Genomic DNA, 18824 nt, shown 5'->3' on the forward strand with positions numbered 1-18824 from the left:
TATCTTTTTTTTCCTTTATAACCTAAAAACGTTTTTATGCATGCACACCATTTCTTCACCCCATTTTCTCATACTTACACTTCCATTTCTCTCTCAAAATACTCTTAACTTCATACTTGATCATCTCCAAGCATTTTCTCCATCATTTAGCTTCAAAAACAACACTTAAATCTCATAAGAAAACCTTACAAAAACACTTCAAGAAATCCTTCCAAGAACACAAACTTACTTCCAATCTTTCATCCAATTCCATCACCCTTTTGGTTCTAGGTTCTTACTCCTCTTTTACAGAAACCTTGTCCAAGGAACTTGAGGTAGTATCTATGTTCATAACCTTATTCGATTCATATATATATAGCTATCGTATTTTGTGGTATACAATTTTAACAACAAGAACATAGTTTGAATGTTTTCAAACTTGTTTGCAAACTAAATAGATCCTTCTAACTTAACTTTTAAAATACTTCAAGACCTGTAATATAACTTAAATATATGCTAATTTAACAAGGTATAACATGGTTTTTCAAAGAACACCTTAAAAACTGTTTTTACGACGTCGGAGTGTAACCGGGGGCTGTTTTGGGTTGGATAATTAAAAACCATCTTAAACTTTGAATTGAAGGTTTATGTTCTGGAAAAATGATTTTTACTATGAATATGGTAACACATAAAAATTTCATGATTTAATTCAAAGTATAAGTATTTTTAGAAAAATAATCATTTAAGGTTGCCTACATAAAGGAAAAGGTTTAACTTCATAAGTTTCACTAAAGTTTCACCTATGCCGTGTGATTTTGAATACAAACTAAGATATTTACAGTTCATAGTCTTAAAGAGGAACTCGATCCAAGGAGATGGCAAGTTGAATCAACGAAAACGGAGTTGTAACGAAGAAACTATGACCGAAACAAAATTGGCTATCCAAGACTAGTTTAACTTCGGGATTAATTGGAGAAAATTAAAATAAATCACATCTTTTTAAGATAACATGATATTTTATATATATGTACTCATAATTCAATTTTATATGGTTCAGGATCACCCGTAAACAACACGAGAAGATTAATCATAAGATCCCATGTTTGTACGCAACACGTCATTTGACAACACCGGTACTTTATGTACGCAACACGTCATTTGACAACACCGGTACCGTGGGTCAAGATTAATCTCGACCAATACATATACGTTGGGGGTTTTATTTATTTCATTGGGGGTTTATTAAACATCTAAATATGAACCATTAAAATTGAATTACTAACAACGAACTGCTAACTACGGACTAAGGAATTATAAAAAGTATTAAAAGTATAACAAGAATATATATGTGACGTTGTTTAAAAAGAAAAGGTATTGATATATTATATATGGATAGGTTCGTGATATCAACCGGGAGACCAAGTCAAAATATATATATCTTCAAGACGAAAGTGAGTATATAGTCCCACTTTTAAACTCTAAATATTTCGGGATGAGAATACATGTATTTTATGTTTTACGTTATGGACACAAGTAACTGAAAAATATATTCTACGTTGAGTTGTACCACTGGCATACTTCCCTGTAGCTTGGTAACTAATATTTACAGCGGTATTGTAAACGCGAATCCTGTTGATAGATCTATCGGGCTTGACAACCCCAACCGGACTGGACGACCAGTATTCAACGGTTGCACAGTACTTCGTTTCGTGACTACACTTGGTACAGTGTACTAAGATTTCATATTAAAGGGAATATGCGACGTGATTAATTGTTAAGTATGGTTACCAAGTGCTCAACCACTTAGAATATTTTTATTAAACTGTTTATATACGAAATCTTGTGGTCTATATATATATTGCTGCCGGCACTAAACCTATATCTCACCAACTTTATGTTGACGTTTTAAACATGTTTATTCTCAGGTGATAATTAGAAGTTTCCGCTGCATTATGTTGAATTTGAGCAGGATCTTGCGTACGCATATTTGTGTCAAAAATAAGACTGCATATCCAAGAACTTGTGTTGTAAAATATGCTAGAAATCGTGTTGTTATCATCATTTGTAAAGTTTGTAAGTCGAAGATTATCGCTAAACGATAATCATCTTTATTTCGTCCAAAGCTTGTATCAAAAATAAGAATCATGGTTTGTAATGTATAATATATGCAGTTTTTCTTTTAAAAATGTCGCATATAGAGGTCAATACCTCGCAATGAAATCATACGTTATCTAACACGTTCTTACGGTTAAGGACGGGTTATGACATGTGGTATCAGAGCGGTGGTCTTAGCGAACCAGGTTTGCATTAGTGTGTCTAACTAATAAGTCGTTAGGATACATTAGTAAGTCTGGACTTTGACCGGGTCTGATTTAAAAACCATTGCTTATCATTGTTGGTTAAAATTTATATGTAAATATTATGTAGTACTAATGGGTTAGTTGTTGTGTGATAGATGTCGGGCTCAAAACTTGTTATCACATTCAGCGACTCCGAACCAGAATCTTCAGATGGTGTTCCAGTCATTAACCTATCCGATGACGAAAATAATATCTTTGGGGAAGACTCACAAATTCCGGATGAACCGACTATAGAGAACCCGGAAAGTGAACCCGAGGAGGAAAGTGAACCCGAGGAGGAAAGTGAACCCGAGGAGGAAAGTGAACCCGAGGAAGAAATACAGGAAATTACAAAAGAAGAGTTCGAACTAGGAAAGAAACGAAAGGCTAATGAATTAGAAAATTCAAATCCTGAGTTTAATAAGGATGATGTGGCACCAACTCCACTAGACACTACCACCCCTATTCCCGCTATTCCTATTCGTTCTATCCCGGCATCCAGTTCTTCAGTCCCACAGCCAAAATATAGGCAGACAGCCAGGATAAGCGTTAAGCGATTCTTTGAACCTAAACGTCCTAGAAAATAGACCAAACGATGCGCTGCCGTATTAAACCATGGGATCATATAATGTTTTGTATAATATTATTAGTGTGGTTTGCTTAATGTTCGATGTAAGATAAGCATATGTAAAATAGTGAAGTGTGAAATGCAATAATTTTCCATGGTTAAGTATTATTTAGATGGTAGTAATTGATTCTGTACTAAGCTATTAAGTATGGACATTAACGGGTAGGTACTACCCTAGATATAATTACAAAACGCTAATAAGAAGAAAAGGCTTTTATAATAATACCTGGTTCATATTATTAATAAGCTATAATGTACTGTAAATATACACTACATCTATAATATTCCATGTGAATAATTATTTTCTTTTCATTCTTATAGAAGAATATGGCGCGATTGAACCGAATGACGGAACAAGAAATCCAGGAACTCATCAATCAGCGAGTGAACGACAGAATGTTATGGGTCGAGGCTACAAGAGGTGCTGCAGTTAACCCAAATCCTCGTGTGGGGTGCACTTACAAAACTTTTCAAGCTTGCAAGCCCTCATCATTCAGTGGAACAGAAGGACCGATCGGTTTAACCCGGTGGATAGAAAAGATGGAAACTGTGTTCAAAATCAGTGGTTGTGTTGAAAAGGACATGACCAAATACGCATCGTGCACTTTACAAGATAGTGCACTCACGTGGTGGAAAAATTATGTGAAGGCTGTAGGAGGAGATGTAGCTTATGATACTCCGTGGGAAGAATTCAAAACAATGTTAATCAATGAATATTGTCCAAGGAACGAGGTTAGGAAGTTGGAAGATGAGTTACGAAGTCTGAAGGTTATTGGTACTGAAATCACCAACTACAATCAGCGATTCATGGAATTAGTTTTGCTATGTCCTGAATTGGTTCCAACCGAAGAACGGAAGATTGAAATGTACAAAGATGGTTTGCCCAAAAAGGTCAAAGCAAATGTTACAGCATCGAAACCTAAGACAATTCATGAAGCTATAACCATGGCAAACGAGCTAATGGATCAGGTCATCATGGATAAGAAAGTATCCAATACTGATGTGAAGGTATCAGGTAACAAAAGAAAGTGGAATGGAAATTATGATCGAGGTAACCAACAACAATCTTTTAAGAAACAAGAAAACACTCAAGGTACGGGTAGTGGTTTAAGCTTTGGTTATAAAGGACAAAATCCTTTATGCAACCGATGCCACAAACATCACTCTGGTTACTGTAATGTGGTATGCAACAAATGTAATCGAAAGGGTCATCTTGCTGAAGATTGTAGGGCTCTCGTTACAAATACAAATGGTACCAAGACTCCTGCCACCAATGCAAATAGAACTACTTTGGCTACCATTACTTGTTTTGGGTGTGGAAAACAAGGTCACTATAAGAGCCAGTGCCCGAATCCAGAGAAGAATATCGGACCTGCACGTGGAAGAGCATTTGTTATTAATGCTAAAGAGGCATGTGAAGACCCGGAGCTTGTTACGGGTACGTTTACCATTAATAACTTATCCGCATCTATTATATTTGATACTGGTGCTGATAGAAGTTACGTGTGTAGAGACTTTCATGCTAAATTGAATTGTTCATCATTACCTCTCGATGCTAAGTACATGATTGAGTTAGCTAATGGTAAACTAATTAAAGCCGATAAAATTTGCCGTGATTGTAAAATAAATTTAGCCGGAGAAACGTTTAAAATTGACTTGATACCCGTAGAATTAGGAAGTTTTGATGTAATAGTCGGCATGGACTGGATGTCCAAAATAGGAGCTGAAGTTGTGTGCGCCAAGAAGGCAATTCGCATTCCTCGTAAGGATAAAACGCCAGTAATAATTTATGGAGAGAAGGGTAACTCAAAGCTAAAACTCATTAGTTATTTGAAAGCTCAAAAGTGCTTGAAGAAAGGGTTCTATGCTATCTTAGCACATGTTAATAAAGTCGAAACAAAGGAAAAAGTGAAGAGCATCAATGACGTGCCTGTGGCAAGAGATTTTCCTGAAGTCTTTCCGGAAAAGTTGCCGGGATTACCTCCATTTAGATCTGTAGAATTTCAAATAGATTTAGTACCAGGAGCTGCACCAGTGGCTCGTGCTCCATATAGACTTGCACCGTCCGAGTTAAAAGAACTTCAGAGTCAGTTAAAAGAATTACTGGATCATGGATTCATACGACCAAGTACTTCACCGTGGGGAGCTCCGATTCTATTTGTTAAAAAGAAAGATGGATCTTTTAGGATGTGTATAGATTATCGTGAATTAAATAAGTTAACTATCAAGAATCGGTATCCACTACCGAGAATTGACGACTTATTTGATCAACTCCAAGGATCATGTGTGTACTCAAAAATTGACTTAAGGTCGGGCTATCATCAATTACGTGTCAAAGAAGAGGACATTCCGAAAACTGCTTTTCGGACACGTTATGGTCATTACGAATTTTTGGTCATGCCGTTTGGGTTGACAAATGCGCCAGCTGTATTCATGGACCTCATGAATCGAGTTTGTAGTCCATATTTAGATAAGTTTGTTATCGTTTTCATTGATGATATTCTTATCTATTCCAAGAGTGAGCAAGAGCATGAGCAGCATTTAAGGTTGATATTAGAGTTGTTGAGAAAAGAACAGCTATATGCTAAATTTTCTAAATGTGCTTTCTGGTTGAAAGAAGTGCAATTTCTTGGCCACGTTGTTAGTAGCAAAGGAATTCAGGTTGATCCAGCAAAAATTGAAGCCATTGAAAAATGGGAGACTCCTAAGACACCAACGCAGATACGTCAATTTTTGGGTTTAGCCGGTTATTATAGAAGGTTTATTCAAGATTTTTCCCGAATAGCTAAGCCGTTGACAGCGTTAACGCAAAAAGGGAAGAAATATGAATGGACTTCTGAGCAGGAGAGTGCATTTCAATTACTAAAGAAGAAGTTAACTACGGCGCCTATTTTATCGTTACCAGAAGGGAACGATGATTTTGAAATATATTGTGACGCTTCGCGACAAGGTTTTGGTTGCGTTCTTATGCAACGAAAGAAAGTTATTGCATACGCATCCCGACAATTGAAGATTCACGAGCGGAATTATACGACGCATGATCTAGAACTGGGAGCAGTCGTGTTTGCATTGAAGATATGGAGACACTACTTGTATGGGGTTAAATGCACTGTGTTTACTGATCATAAAAGCCTTCAACATATTTTTGATCAGAAACAGCTGAACATGAGACAACGTAGGTGGGTCGAGTTAATAAACGACTATGATTGTGAAATTCGTTATCATCCCGGGAAGGCGAACGTGGTGGCCGATGCTTTAAGCAGAAAGGAACGAGAACCAATTCGAGTACGAGCGATGAACATAAAAATTCGCATGAATCTCAACTCACAAATCAAAGAAGTTCAACGAGAAGCACTTACTAAAGAAAATATAGGAAATGAAATAATGAAGAAGTATGAGAAGCAACTCGTTATGCGGGAAGATGGAATTCGATATTTTGCAAATCGTATTTGGGTACCGAAGTTGGGTGGATTAAGGAAGTTGATATTAAATGAGGCACATAAGACAAGATACTCGATACATCCTGGAGTTGGAAAGATGTACCAAGATCTTAAGACACATTATTGGTGGCCTAATTTAAAGACAGACGTTGCAACATATGTTGGGGAATGTTTAACTTGTTCCAAAGTCAAAGCTGAACACCAGAAGCCGTCAGGGTTACTTCAACAACCAGAAATCCCAGAATGGAAATGGGATGGTATTACCATGGATTTCATCACGAAGTTACCAAAGACTGCCTGGGGATACGACACCATTTGGGTGATTGTTGATCGTCTCACCAAGTCTGCACACTTCTTGCCTATAAAGGAAACGGATAGAATGGAGAAACTATTACGATTGTATATAAAGGAAGTTGTTTCAAGGCATGGAATACCTATTTCCATTATATCCGATCGTGATAGTAGATTTACATCAAAGTTCTGGCAATCACTACAGGAGGCCCTAGGAACTCGTTTGGATATGAGTACCGCGTATCATCCGCAAACCGACGGGTAGAGTGAAAGAACGATTCAGACTCTTGAAGACATGCTCAGGGCATGTGTGATCGATTTTGGAAACGGATGGGATAAATATCTACCATTAGCAGAATTCTCGTATAATAATAGTTATCATGCGAGCATTAAAGCTGCGCCATTCGAAGCATTGTACGGAAGGAAGTGTAGATCTCCTATTTGTTGGAATGAAGTAGGAGATCGACAATTAACTGGTCCCGAGATCATACACGAAACGACTGAGAAGATAGTACAAATTAAGGAGAGATTGAAAACAGCCCGTAGTCGCCAAAAGAGCTACGCCGATGTTCGAAGGAAACCATTAGAGTTTCAGATCGGTGACATGGTTATGTTAAAGGTGTCACCTTGGAAAGGTGTAATACGTTTTGGAAAAAGGGGTAAACTAAACCCAAGGTATGTAGGCCCGTTCAAGATCATCGAACGCATTGGACCGGTAGCTTATCGACTCGAGTTACCGCAACAACTCGCCGGAGTACATAATACCTTTCACGTCTCAAACCTTAAGAAGTGTCTTGCAAAGGAAGACCTCACCATTCCTCTTGAAGAAATCCATGTCGACGAGAAACTACAATTCATCGAAGAACCAATCGAAATCATGGATCGTGAAGTTAAACGGCTCAAGCAGAGCAACATACCGATCGTTAAGGTTCGTTGGAATGCTCGAAGGGGTCCCGAGTTTACTTGGGAACGAGAGGATCAAATGAAACAAAAGTATCCACACTTGTTTCCCGATGACGCAAAATAGGTACAATTTTAAAATTTCGGGACGAAATTTATTTAACGGGTAGGTACTGTAATGACCCGCACTTTTTCGATCATTCTATACTTGTAAGATTAATATTTACATAAATTAAACCTTACCAACATTATAAGCAATCCAAATTGTTGAGATTTATGTTTTTGAAAAGAATTTTACACAACGTTTGACCGTCTAGTTTGACCGATGATATCACGAACTATATAACATATGATAATTATACGTTTGTGTATATATATGTATATATACATATTTAACATGATCTAAGAATGTTTTAATATCTCATTTTGTATTAATAACAATAAGTTATATGTATATTTTGAAACTACTAACTTAAGTTTTCAAAACGATAACCATACGCAACGTTATTTGACTTAAATACTTATGACCTATAATGTTTATACATATATCGTATAAGTAATGAATTTAATCACTTTTAAGAACTTAAATACATAAAACCATATAAGTGTATTCACAAAAGATAGCTATATTTGAATCCTCATTCCATTTTTCACAAAATTTCTATACGTATATCTAGAGTATATGTACTCGTATCATACGCAGCTTCTAGATGTATTTACTATTGGTATATACCAATAAAAATCTGCTCCTTAGCAGCCTTAAATGATTAAGAAACATGTGGAACCAACCATTTGTCAAGTAGCATGAATTATTTAGCAAGAAAACAAAGTTAGGTATCTTTTTTTTCCTTTATAACCTAAAAACGTTTTTATGCATGCACACCATTTTTTCACCCCATTTTCTCATACTTACACTTCTATTTATCTCTCAAAATACTCTTAACTTCATACTTGATCATCTCCAAGCATTTTCTCCATCATTTAGCTTCAAAAACAACACTTAAATCTCATAAGAAAACCTTACAAAAACACTTCAAGAAATCCTTCCAAGAACACAAACTTACTTCCAATCTTTCATCCAATTCCATCACCCTTTTGGTTCTAGGTTCTTACTCCTCTTTTACAGAAACCTTGTCCAAGGAACTTGAGGTAGTATCTATGTTCATAACCTTATTCGATTCATATATATATAGCTATCATATTTTGTGGTATACAATTTTAACAACAAGAACATAGTTTGAATGTTTTCAAACTTGTTTGCAAACTAAATAGATCCTTCTAACTTAACTTTTAAAATACTTCAAGACCTGTAATATAACTTAAATATATGCTAATTTAACAAGGTATAACATGGTTTTTCAAAGAACACCTTAAAAACTGTTTTTACGACGTCGGAGTGTAACCGGGGGCTGTTTTGGGTTGGATAATTAAAAACCATCTTAAACTTTGAATTGAAGGTTTATGTTCTGGAAAAATGATTTTTACTATGAATATGGTAACACATAAAAATTTCATGATTTAATTCAAAGTATAAGTATTTTTAGAAAAATAATCATTTAAGGTTGCCTACATAAAGGAAAAGGTTTAACTTCATAAGTTTCACTAAAGTTTCACCTATTCCGTGTGATTTTGAATACAAACTAAGATATTTACAGTTCATAGTCTTAAAGAGGAACTCGATCCAAGGAGATGGCAAGTTGAATCAAAGAAAACGGAGTTGTAACGAAGAAACTATGACCGAAACAAAATTGGCTATCCAAGACTAGTTTAACTTCGGGATTAATTGGAGAAAATTAAAATAAATCACATCTTTTTAAGATAACATGATATTTTATATATATGTACTCATAATTCAATTTTATATGGTTCAGGATCACCCGTAAACAACACGAGAAGATTAATCATAAGATCCCATGTTTGTACGCAACACGTCATTTGACAACACCGGTACTTTATGTACGCAACACGTCATTTGACAACACCGGTACCGTGGGTCAAGATTAATCTCGACCAATACATATACGTTGGGGGTTTTATTTATTTCGTTGGGGGTTTATTAAACATCTAAATATGAACCATTAAAATTGAATTACTAACAACGAACTGCTAACTACGGACTAAGGAATTATAAAAAGTATTAAAAGTATAACAAGAATATATATGTGACGTTGTTTAAAAAGAAAAGGTATTGATATATTATATATGGATAGGCTCGTGATATCAACCGGGAGACCAAGTCAAAATATATATATCTTCAAGACGAAAGTGAGTATATAGTCCCACTTTTAAACTCTAAATATTTCGGGATGAGAATACATGTATTTTATGTTTTACGTTATGGACACAAGTAACTGAAAAATATATTCTACGTTGAGTTGTACCACTGGCATACTTCCCTGTAGCTTGGTAACTAATATTTACAGCGGTATTGTAAACGCGAATCCTGTTGATAGATCTATCGGGCTTGACAACCCCAACCGGACTGGACGACCAGTATTCAACGGTTGCACAGTACTTCGTTTCGTGACTACACTTGGTACAGTGTAGTAAGATTTCATATTAAAGGGAATATGCGACGTGATTAATTGTTAAGTATGGTTACCAAGTGCTCAACCACTTAGAATATTTTTATTAAACTGTTTATATACGAAATCTTGTGGTCTATATATATATTGCTGCCGGCACTAAACCTATATCTCACCAACTTTATGTTGACGTTTTAAACATGTTTATTCTCAGGTGATAATTAGAAGTTTCCGCTGCATTATGTTGAATTTGAGCAGGATCTTGCGTACGCATATTTGTGTCAAAAATATGAGGATCTTGCGTACGCATATTTGTGTCAAAAATAAGACTGCATATCCAAGAACTTGTGTTGTAAAATATGCTAGAAATCGTGTTGTTATCATCATTTGTAAAGTTTGTAAGTCGAAGATTATCGCTAAACGATAATCATCTTTATTTCGTCCAAAGCTTGTATCAAAAATAAGAATCATGGTTTGTAATGTATAATATATGCAGTTTTTCTTTTAAAAATGTCGCATATAGAGGTCAATACCTCGCAATGAAATCATACGTTATCTAACACGTTCTTACGGTTAAGGACGGGTTATGACAGTTACAACGGAGAAATTGAGGTTTTGCATTACCTCAATTGGTCTTCTCATGAATTGATGAGAGAAGACCCCAGCTAGAGATGTGAATGGTGTTACAAGTTTAACAAGTAGTATTGAAGACCTTTTATCGAAAGTCTACTCATCCGAAGTATGTGTTGAGCGTGCGTGTCCCAAATGGTATTTGGCAGTAATCGAAGGTGGTTTAATGTTCTTGGTTAATTCATTGATATGATTGGAGTTTTGTTCAAAGTCTCCAAGTGGGAGATTTGTTAGAGTATGGAGACATTTATACAAAACGAGAAGAAAAAAAATGTTTCAACACTTGCACGGATTTTGCAGATTTCGGTAAGCGTGAAACAGAGAAAAACAGATCAAAAACAGAGCAAGTTGATTGTGCGCGATGATGGTGCGCGGCGCGCTCCCTGCGCGCACTAGAGAAGTTTTGATCAGAAGGCTTGCTCGAAGTTTGGGAGTGTGCACGGCGCGCACGTTTAAGTGTGCACGGCGCGCACGTTTGCTGGCAGCATCTGGCAACCTTTTTTCATGTGGGATCCGATTTTGTTTGATTCTCCTTTTGCTTTAGGTGCAAAGTGGATACTTTACACCTTGAATTGAGGCTGTGATCATGCTAATTCAAGGGTGTAAAGCTAGTTAGTTGGCAAACATGATAATTACTTGTCATGATGAAGATTCCTTGCTAGTTTCTTAAGTGTTCTTGTTTCTCCTATAAATGAAGCTCATTGTATCTCATTGTAATATACCACTCTCAAATATTCAGTAAATAAACGATCTCTAGTTGGTCCGTGGACTAAAGCAATCACAACGATTGCATATAACCACGTTATATCTTGTGTCGATTTACTTTTTCGCATTTATATTCTTTCGTTCATTAAGTGGGTGAGTGATCTTGAAGAATCACTTGCGTTGTTTGGGTCCTAATATCCTAACAACTGGTATCTAGAGCACAAGGTTTCGTTAAGGGAACGATGGCGGAAGATGGGAAGTTTAGAATCGACCGATTCGATGGGAGAGACTTTGGCTTTTGGAAGATGCAAATTGAAGATTACTTGTATCAAAAGAAGCTACACCAACCCTTGTTAGAGACCAAGCCCAAAAGCATGAACGATGCCGATTGGATGCTTTTGGATCGTCAAGCTTTGGGTGCTATTCGTCTTTCACTTGCTAAGAACGTTGCATACAACGTTGTGAATGAGAATACGACGTTTGCTTGCTTGAAAGCACTCTCTAACATGTATGAGAAACCTACAGCTGCAAATAATGTATTTCTCATGCGTCAATTGTTTAATACTAAAATGAAGGAAGGTACGAGTGCAACGGATCATATCAATGAATTTAATAATATCGTTTCAAGACTTGAATCGGTAGAGATTAAGTTTGATGATGAACTAAAAGCACTTATCTTGCTTTCATCATTACCGGAAAGTTGGTCGGGTACGGTTACCGCGGTTAGTAGCTCTACGGGAACTACTAAGCTAGCGTTTGAAGGAATAAGGGACTTGATTCTTGGTGAAGATACTCGTAGGAGAAATTCGGGGGAATCGACATCCGGTTCTTTGTTAAGTACCGACAACCGGGGTAGAAAATTTGAACGCGGTGAGAAGAAGGGTAGGAAGAAGTCTAAGAAGAGGTATCCATCGAAGGATAGAAGTGAAGTTACTTGTTGGGGTTGCAATCAAAAGGGGCACTTTCAAAGGAATTGCAAAAATGGTTCCACGAAAGGTGTAAACTTAGCCGAAGGGGAAAGTGATGATGCACTTTTGTGTAGTGTTGAAAATTCTATGGAGTCTTGGATTTTGGATTCGGGAGCTTCGTTTCATGCTACTCATATCAAAAGCATGATGAAGAATTTTCGTTCATACCAAGGCAAGGTGAGATTGGCGGACAACAAGCAACTCAATATAGAGGGCATTGGAGATGTTGTTTTGAAGACTACTCTTGGTTCTAATTGGACTTTGAAGAACGTAAGGTACATTCCTAAATTGAAAAGGAAACTTATTTCGGTTGGTCAATTAGATGATGAAGGTAACGCGGTTACTTTTGAAAACCGCCAATGGAAGGTGGTTAAGGGTAGTAGTATTGTGGCTCGTGGGCATAAAAGGGGAACACTTTATATGGTTGAAGTGTTTGATGAAGACACGGTGGTTGCTACGGTTAATGTTGAGTCCGAATCAACTCTATGGCACCGAAGACTCGGGCATATGAGTGAGAAGGGTATGAAGATGCTTGTTTCGAGTGGGAGGATTCCGGATTTGAAGAAAGTAGAACTTGGGTTTTGCGAACCATGTGTTTATGGGAAGCAAAAGAAGGTGACTTTTGGGAAATCGGGGAATGCACCTAAGTTGGAGAAATTGGAGCTCGTTCATACGGATGTGTTTGGTCCAACCAATGTAGAATCACATGGAGGTTCTCGCTATTATGTCACCTTCATTGACGACTCCACTCGAAAGGTATGGGTTTATTTTCTTAAAGCTAAATCCGATGTATTTAATACTTTTGTGAAGTGGAAAGCTATGGTAGAAAATGAGACTAACTTGAAGGTTAAGTGCTTGAAGTCGGATAATGGAGGAGAATATGGTAGTCTTGAGTTTAAGGACCATTGTGCAAAGCTCGGTATTAGAATGTTGAAAACAGTACCGGAGACACCGCAACACAATGGGGTCGCCGAACGTATGAATCGTACGTTAAATGAAAGGGCTAAGAGTATGAGACTACATGCCGGTTTACCTAAAATGTTTTGGACGGATGCGGTCAATACGGCGGCTTATTTGATAAATAGGGGACCCTCAACACCGTTAGGTTTCCGAATTCCCGAGGAAGAATGGCAAGGCAAGAAGGTGAGTTATGGTCACCTTAGGATCTTTGGGTGTAATGCATATGTGAAGACCAAAGATGCGGATAAAGACAAGCTTGAAGCTAAGTCAAAGAAGTGTATTTTCGTAGGCTACGGGTCAGATGAAATGGGCTATCGTTGTTGGGACAACAAAACTAGAAAAGTAATTCGTTCGCGAGATGTTACTTTTGATGAAGATTCGGTCTATGGTAAACCGGAAACGGGGAGTCCTAAACCGAGTCAAGTTACTTTTGACGATGTTTCTATTGATGATCTTGTAGGTTCTAGTGGGAGTTTAGGAAACAATGAATTGCCAAATAACGGTGAGGCGTCGAAAAATGCTAAGGATGGGGATGATTCGGAAAGCGGTGATGATTCCGAACATAGTGCGAGCTCTAGTGATGAGGAGGACACAAATGAAACAGGTCCAACCATCCCGGTTACTCCTACACCAAGACGCTCGACTAGAGTGCCCAAACCTAATCTTAGGTATTCTCCATCAGCAAACTACTTGCTCTATACCGAGAATGGTGAACTCGAAAGTTACTTTGTGGCAAGGAAAACAAAAGAATTCATACAATGGGAGCTTGCCATGAAAGAAGAGATGGGGTCACTTGAGAAGAATAAAACTTGGTCACTAGTGAAGTTACCTCATGATAAAAGGGCGTTGCAAAATAAATGGGTGTATCGAATCAAGAATGAGTCGGATGGCAAGAAAAGGTACAAGGCTCGTTTGGTAGTCAAAGGCTTTCAACAAAAGGAAGGGGTTGACTACAAAGAGATATTTTCACCGGTAGTTAAAATGACTACTATCCGTTTGGTACTTTCTATAGTCGCATCCGAAGACTTACATCTTGAGCAACTAGATGTAAAAACTGCATTCTTACATGGTGATCTTGTTGAAGAGATCTACATGAGGCAACCCGAGGGCTTTGAGGTAAACGGTAAATGGAAGTGGGTTTGTAAGCTAAATAAAAGTTTGTATGGATTGAAGCAAGCACCTCGGCAATGGTACTTGAAGTTTGACGAGTTTATGAAGAAGATTGGTTTCTTAAGATGTGAAGCGGATCACTGTTGCTACTTGAAGAAATTCAAGTCTTCTTACATAATCTTATTGTTGTATGTTGATGACATGTTGCTTGCAGGTTCAAACATGTCCGAAATTAACAAGTTGAAGGGATTACTTTCCCGAGAATTCGAGATGAAAGATCTTGGCGGTGCTAGGCAAATACTTGGTATGAGTATTGTGCGCGATCGTGTAAAGGGTACTCTATACTTGTCTCAATCCAAATATATTGAGAAAGTAGTAGAGAGGTTCAACATGGAAGATTCAAAGGCTCGTTCTATGCCTTTGGGAAGCACCTTAAAGTTATCGAAAAGTCAATCACCAAAAACGGAAAGAGACAAGAAGGATATGGAAAAGGTTCCATATGCATCGGCCGTGGGTAGTATTATGTATGCCATGGTTTGTACAAGACCCGATATTGCTCAAGCAGTGGGAGTTGTAAGTCGTTATATGTCTAATCCGGGGAAAGAGCATTGGGAAGCGGTCAAATGGTTGCTTCGTTATTTGAAAGGTACTTCTAATATGGGATTGTGTTTCTCCAAAAACAATCTCATACTTAGAGGTTATGCGGATGCTAATTTGGGTGGATGTGATGATTCGGGGAAAAGCACTACGGTTTATGTTTTCACAATGGGGAAGACAGCGATTAGTTGGTTATCTCGATTGCAAAAGAGTGTTGTGTGACGACTCCGTCAAAACACTTAACGGCTCCGTCACTTGGTCCCACAGCTTGATCGAAACTCTATATGAATTTAATAAAACAACCTTGCATTCTTTATTTAAAAATGATTTCCTATAAAGGAAATCTACTAAAATGTATAAGTTTAGAAAAACTATACAATAATACTTTAACCAAAAGTTGACCAAAATAAAGTCAACAAACAACCACTTTTTAATGTAACAAAATAGAATGCAAGTTAATGTTTAACAAAAGCTGCCATCATAAATATGCAGACTCTCTAAGCACAGCGGAAGCAATCAATCATGAACCTGAGAATAAAACATGCGAGTAACTGTCAACAAAAATGTTGAGTGAATTATAGGTTTAATATTGCAAACAATATTTAATTTAAACAATAAAAATTTATGTTTGAAAACATAAAAACTCCTTTTTGAACCACCAAATTATATGCTATAAAACATATAATAAAACATTATTTCATTTTCCGTGAGCCACCTGGTAACCACTTAACCATTTATTTACCCTTGCCAAACACAATAAATAATATACACCGAACAAGTGTATCTACAACAAAATACGAAGTACTAAACATTCCGATAACAAATTGCTAGCGCGACTAGCTCGAAATGGGGTTGTCAAACCCGATAGATCTATCCGTAGGATTCGCGTTCACCAGTAGAAACCAGTGATTACAGTTACCAGACTAGGGAATATTTTTGTTCAACTCACAATGAATAATTTAAACCAACTTCCACTTGTGTCCAAAATATAAAATAAATTGCATGTATTCTCATCCCAAAAGATTTAAAATAGAAAATGGGACTATAACTCACCTTAATAGCAACTGAAGAAATCTCACAAACAAGCGAACAGCAAATAAACTAAAGTGATCAAGAAAGATCACAACGCCGACCTATAAATAAAGCAGGCCGATATAAATAACTAACTTAGGTCAAGTCTTAGTATGATAGCTATTGTACATGTTGCAAGTAGACATAGAATAACACTCGGCAAGCATCGGTTTGACTGGAACAGCATACGGACACACACTTTCTATTTTTAGAAAGTTTCTATTTTTAGCAGGTTTCCATTTTTGGAAAGTTTTCTATTTTAGGAAAGTTTCTATTTTTGAAAAGTTTCTATTTTTGGAAAGTTTCTATTTTTGGAAAGTTTCCAAATTTAGAAAGTTCTATTTTTAGAAAGTTTTGAAGTTAGGAAAGTTTCCTTATTTAGAAAGTCAACAGAAGTCAACTGAAAGTCAAAGTCAACCGAAAGTCAACTCAAAAGTCAACCTTGGTCAAACATAGTCAACATTAATTTGAAAAGTGTAAGTTATAATAATAACATAGGTTATAATGTTTATTAAAGTCAAAAGTGTATAATTATGTCTTAACATAAGTTTAATTAAATAAAAATGAATTATTAAAGCTTAGATAAGTTTAAATGATATAATTAATATAACATAAGTATTTAATTAATTAATTAAATATTAGTCATAATATAAGTATTATTAATTAATAATAAATTTTAAATCACGTCTTCTATTATGTGCATTGATGATTCTTGCTTGTTTATTTCTAAACAGCTTATATGAACTGATATAATTTTCTGTCTGGTGCAGCGAACAGAAATGCATTCGTAGCCAGAAATCTGCGTCCGAAAACGGTCTACCCGTTTTGCATCATGTTCTGCTCCCGAAAATGAAGGGTTTTGTTGCCTGTTTAGAGGAACTGAGGGGCTGCCTAGATGCAGGTTTAACTATCCTAACTATCTATGATTTCCATATACTCTATATTATGTTGGTACTTCATGTTTATAAGGGGATGGCGTTGGTTAGTAAATGATAAAATCAAACATTAGGGGATTAGTTGGCAAGGTTGCAAAACTCGCTACTCAGGAGTACTGGGTCGGGATTTGGAGGGGTTAGTCGGCAACTTGGGGATTAATCAAGATTTATTCGGATTGGACTTTTTATACATATAAAATATAAATTTCAAAATTACATACGTAAATGTAGAAGAAACCCATAAACATAAAAAATAAACTTTAACGTAACTGTCTAAAAACATAAACATAATCGTTTATTTAATTAGCCCAAGAGTATCGAGGCCCTTCCAACTAGGAGGTTGAGGGTTCGAGTCCTGCTTACTTAGGACAATTTGTATATATATTTCGTGGTTAAATTGTATAGTGGAGTGTGTGAGTTTGCCTTTTTAAAAAAAAAAAGTTATATATATATATATATATATATATATATATATATATATATATATATATATATATATATATATATATATATATATATATATATATTAAAACCTTAGCCATTTTTGACTTTGACCGACTCAAATCTGATTTTGATCCATTAACCGACATTGACCGATTAATTGAACGGATTTAGAGAATCATAATTGGCTGTTCTTAATCGGAATTTTTACAACATTGTTTGGTCATTAATTATGTTTCAACTTTTTCTGTTACTAGAAGATTGCTGCTGCCTACTTGTTTCTTCAAATGTGCTTTTAATTATTCATTGTTCATGATATATTGCAGTTTATGATATCACCATTGGCTACAAAAACCGCTGTCCAACTTTCTTAGATAATGCCTTTGGTGTGGCCCCTTCTGAAGTTCATATTTACGTTCGACGTATTGCTATAAACGATATTCCAGCGTCTGAAAAAATGGTTGGTTCTTGGTTAATCGAAGCATTCTTTAAAAAGGACAAATTGCTGTCTGATTTTAATTCACAGGGCTGTTTTCCACACCAAGGAACAGAAGGAGACCTTCCTACCGTATCATTCTTATTTAACGCTTTTTGGGTGATCATCTTTACATCCATATGCGTATACTTAACGTTATTCTCGTCAATTTTGTTTAAAGTATACATATCGTTGGTGTGTGCATATTTAGGATCAGCTACTTATTTGAATATCCGCCCATCGCCTGTTTTCACTTTGTAAAACCTTTATTTTCTGTATCAATAGACGAAATGTTTGTAGTTTGAGCCAATTCAATAATGATAATAAGGGTAACTCATCCTTGATTATCAGATTCGGTCTATATATTCACCGCGCACATCAGTATCAAAATATAGGCAACCCTAAGGCTTTTGATGTTAACAATTGGTTACTTCAATTATGTCAATGAAAATTTGATGGATATATTTCGTGTTACAAAAGCACGATGGTTGTCATCTGTTGACCTATACCACCAATGCACCTTAGACTTTGTTTAACGCAGCGTGGTGGCTCCGAAGACACCACCATCACGCCATGATCAAGCCACTACGCGGCGTGATAGAAGCAAAATGTTGTAGGCGTGTTTCGAGCATCACACGGCGCCATGGTTTAGTATACTCATTCCCTGATTGCCAAGTGTCATTTCCGTTTTCATCTTTCTTGTTTTATTCTTTTATTTTAAAAAATCACACAATATGAGATAGAGTGTGTGTATTGTGTGTGTATTTTTAGTTGCAGGTATTTTTGCGAAGAAGATGAATTTTGTGGGTGTTTATAATTCAAACTTACAT

General features: G+C 36.4%; 1 protein-coding gene across 1 annotated transcript; it reads left to right on the forward strand.

The window, feature by feature from the left end:
• Positions 1–16838: 16838 nt before the first annotated feature.
• On the forward strand, positions 16839–18255 carry LOC139871188 (probable 1-acyl-sn-glycerol-3-phosphate acyltransferase 5). Its single transcript, XM_071858924.1, has 3 exons — positions 16839–16861; positions 16914–17044; positions 17846–18255. Exons 1-3 carry the CDS (start codon positions 16839–16841, stop codon positions 18253–18255), a joined length of 564 nt encoding a protein of 187 aa, XP_071715025.1.
• The last annotated feature ends 569 nt before the right edge of the window (positions 18256–18824 follow it).

Source organism: Rutidosis leptorrhynchoides, chromosome 10 (assembly GCF_046630445.1).
Source record: "Rutidosis leptorrhynchoides isolate AG116_Rl617_1_P2 chromosome 10, CSIRO_AGI_Rlap_v1, whole genome shotgun sequence".
In the NCBI taxonomy this organism is placed as follows: domain Eukaryota; kingdom Viridiplantae; phylum Streptophyta; class Magnoliopsida; order Asterales; family Asteraceae; genus Rutidosis; species Rutidosis leptorrhynchoides.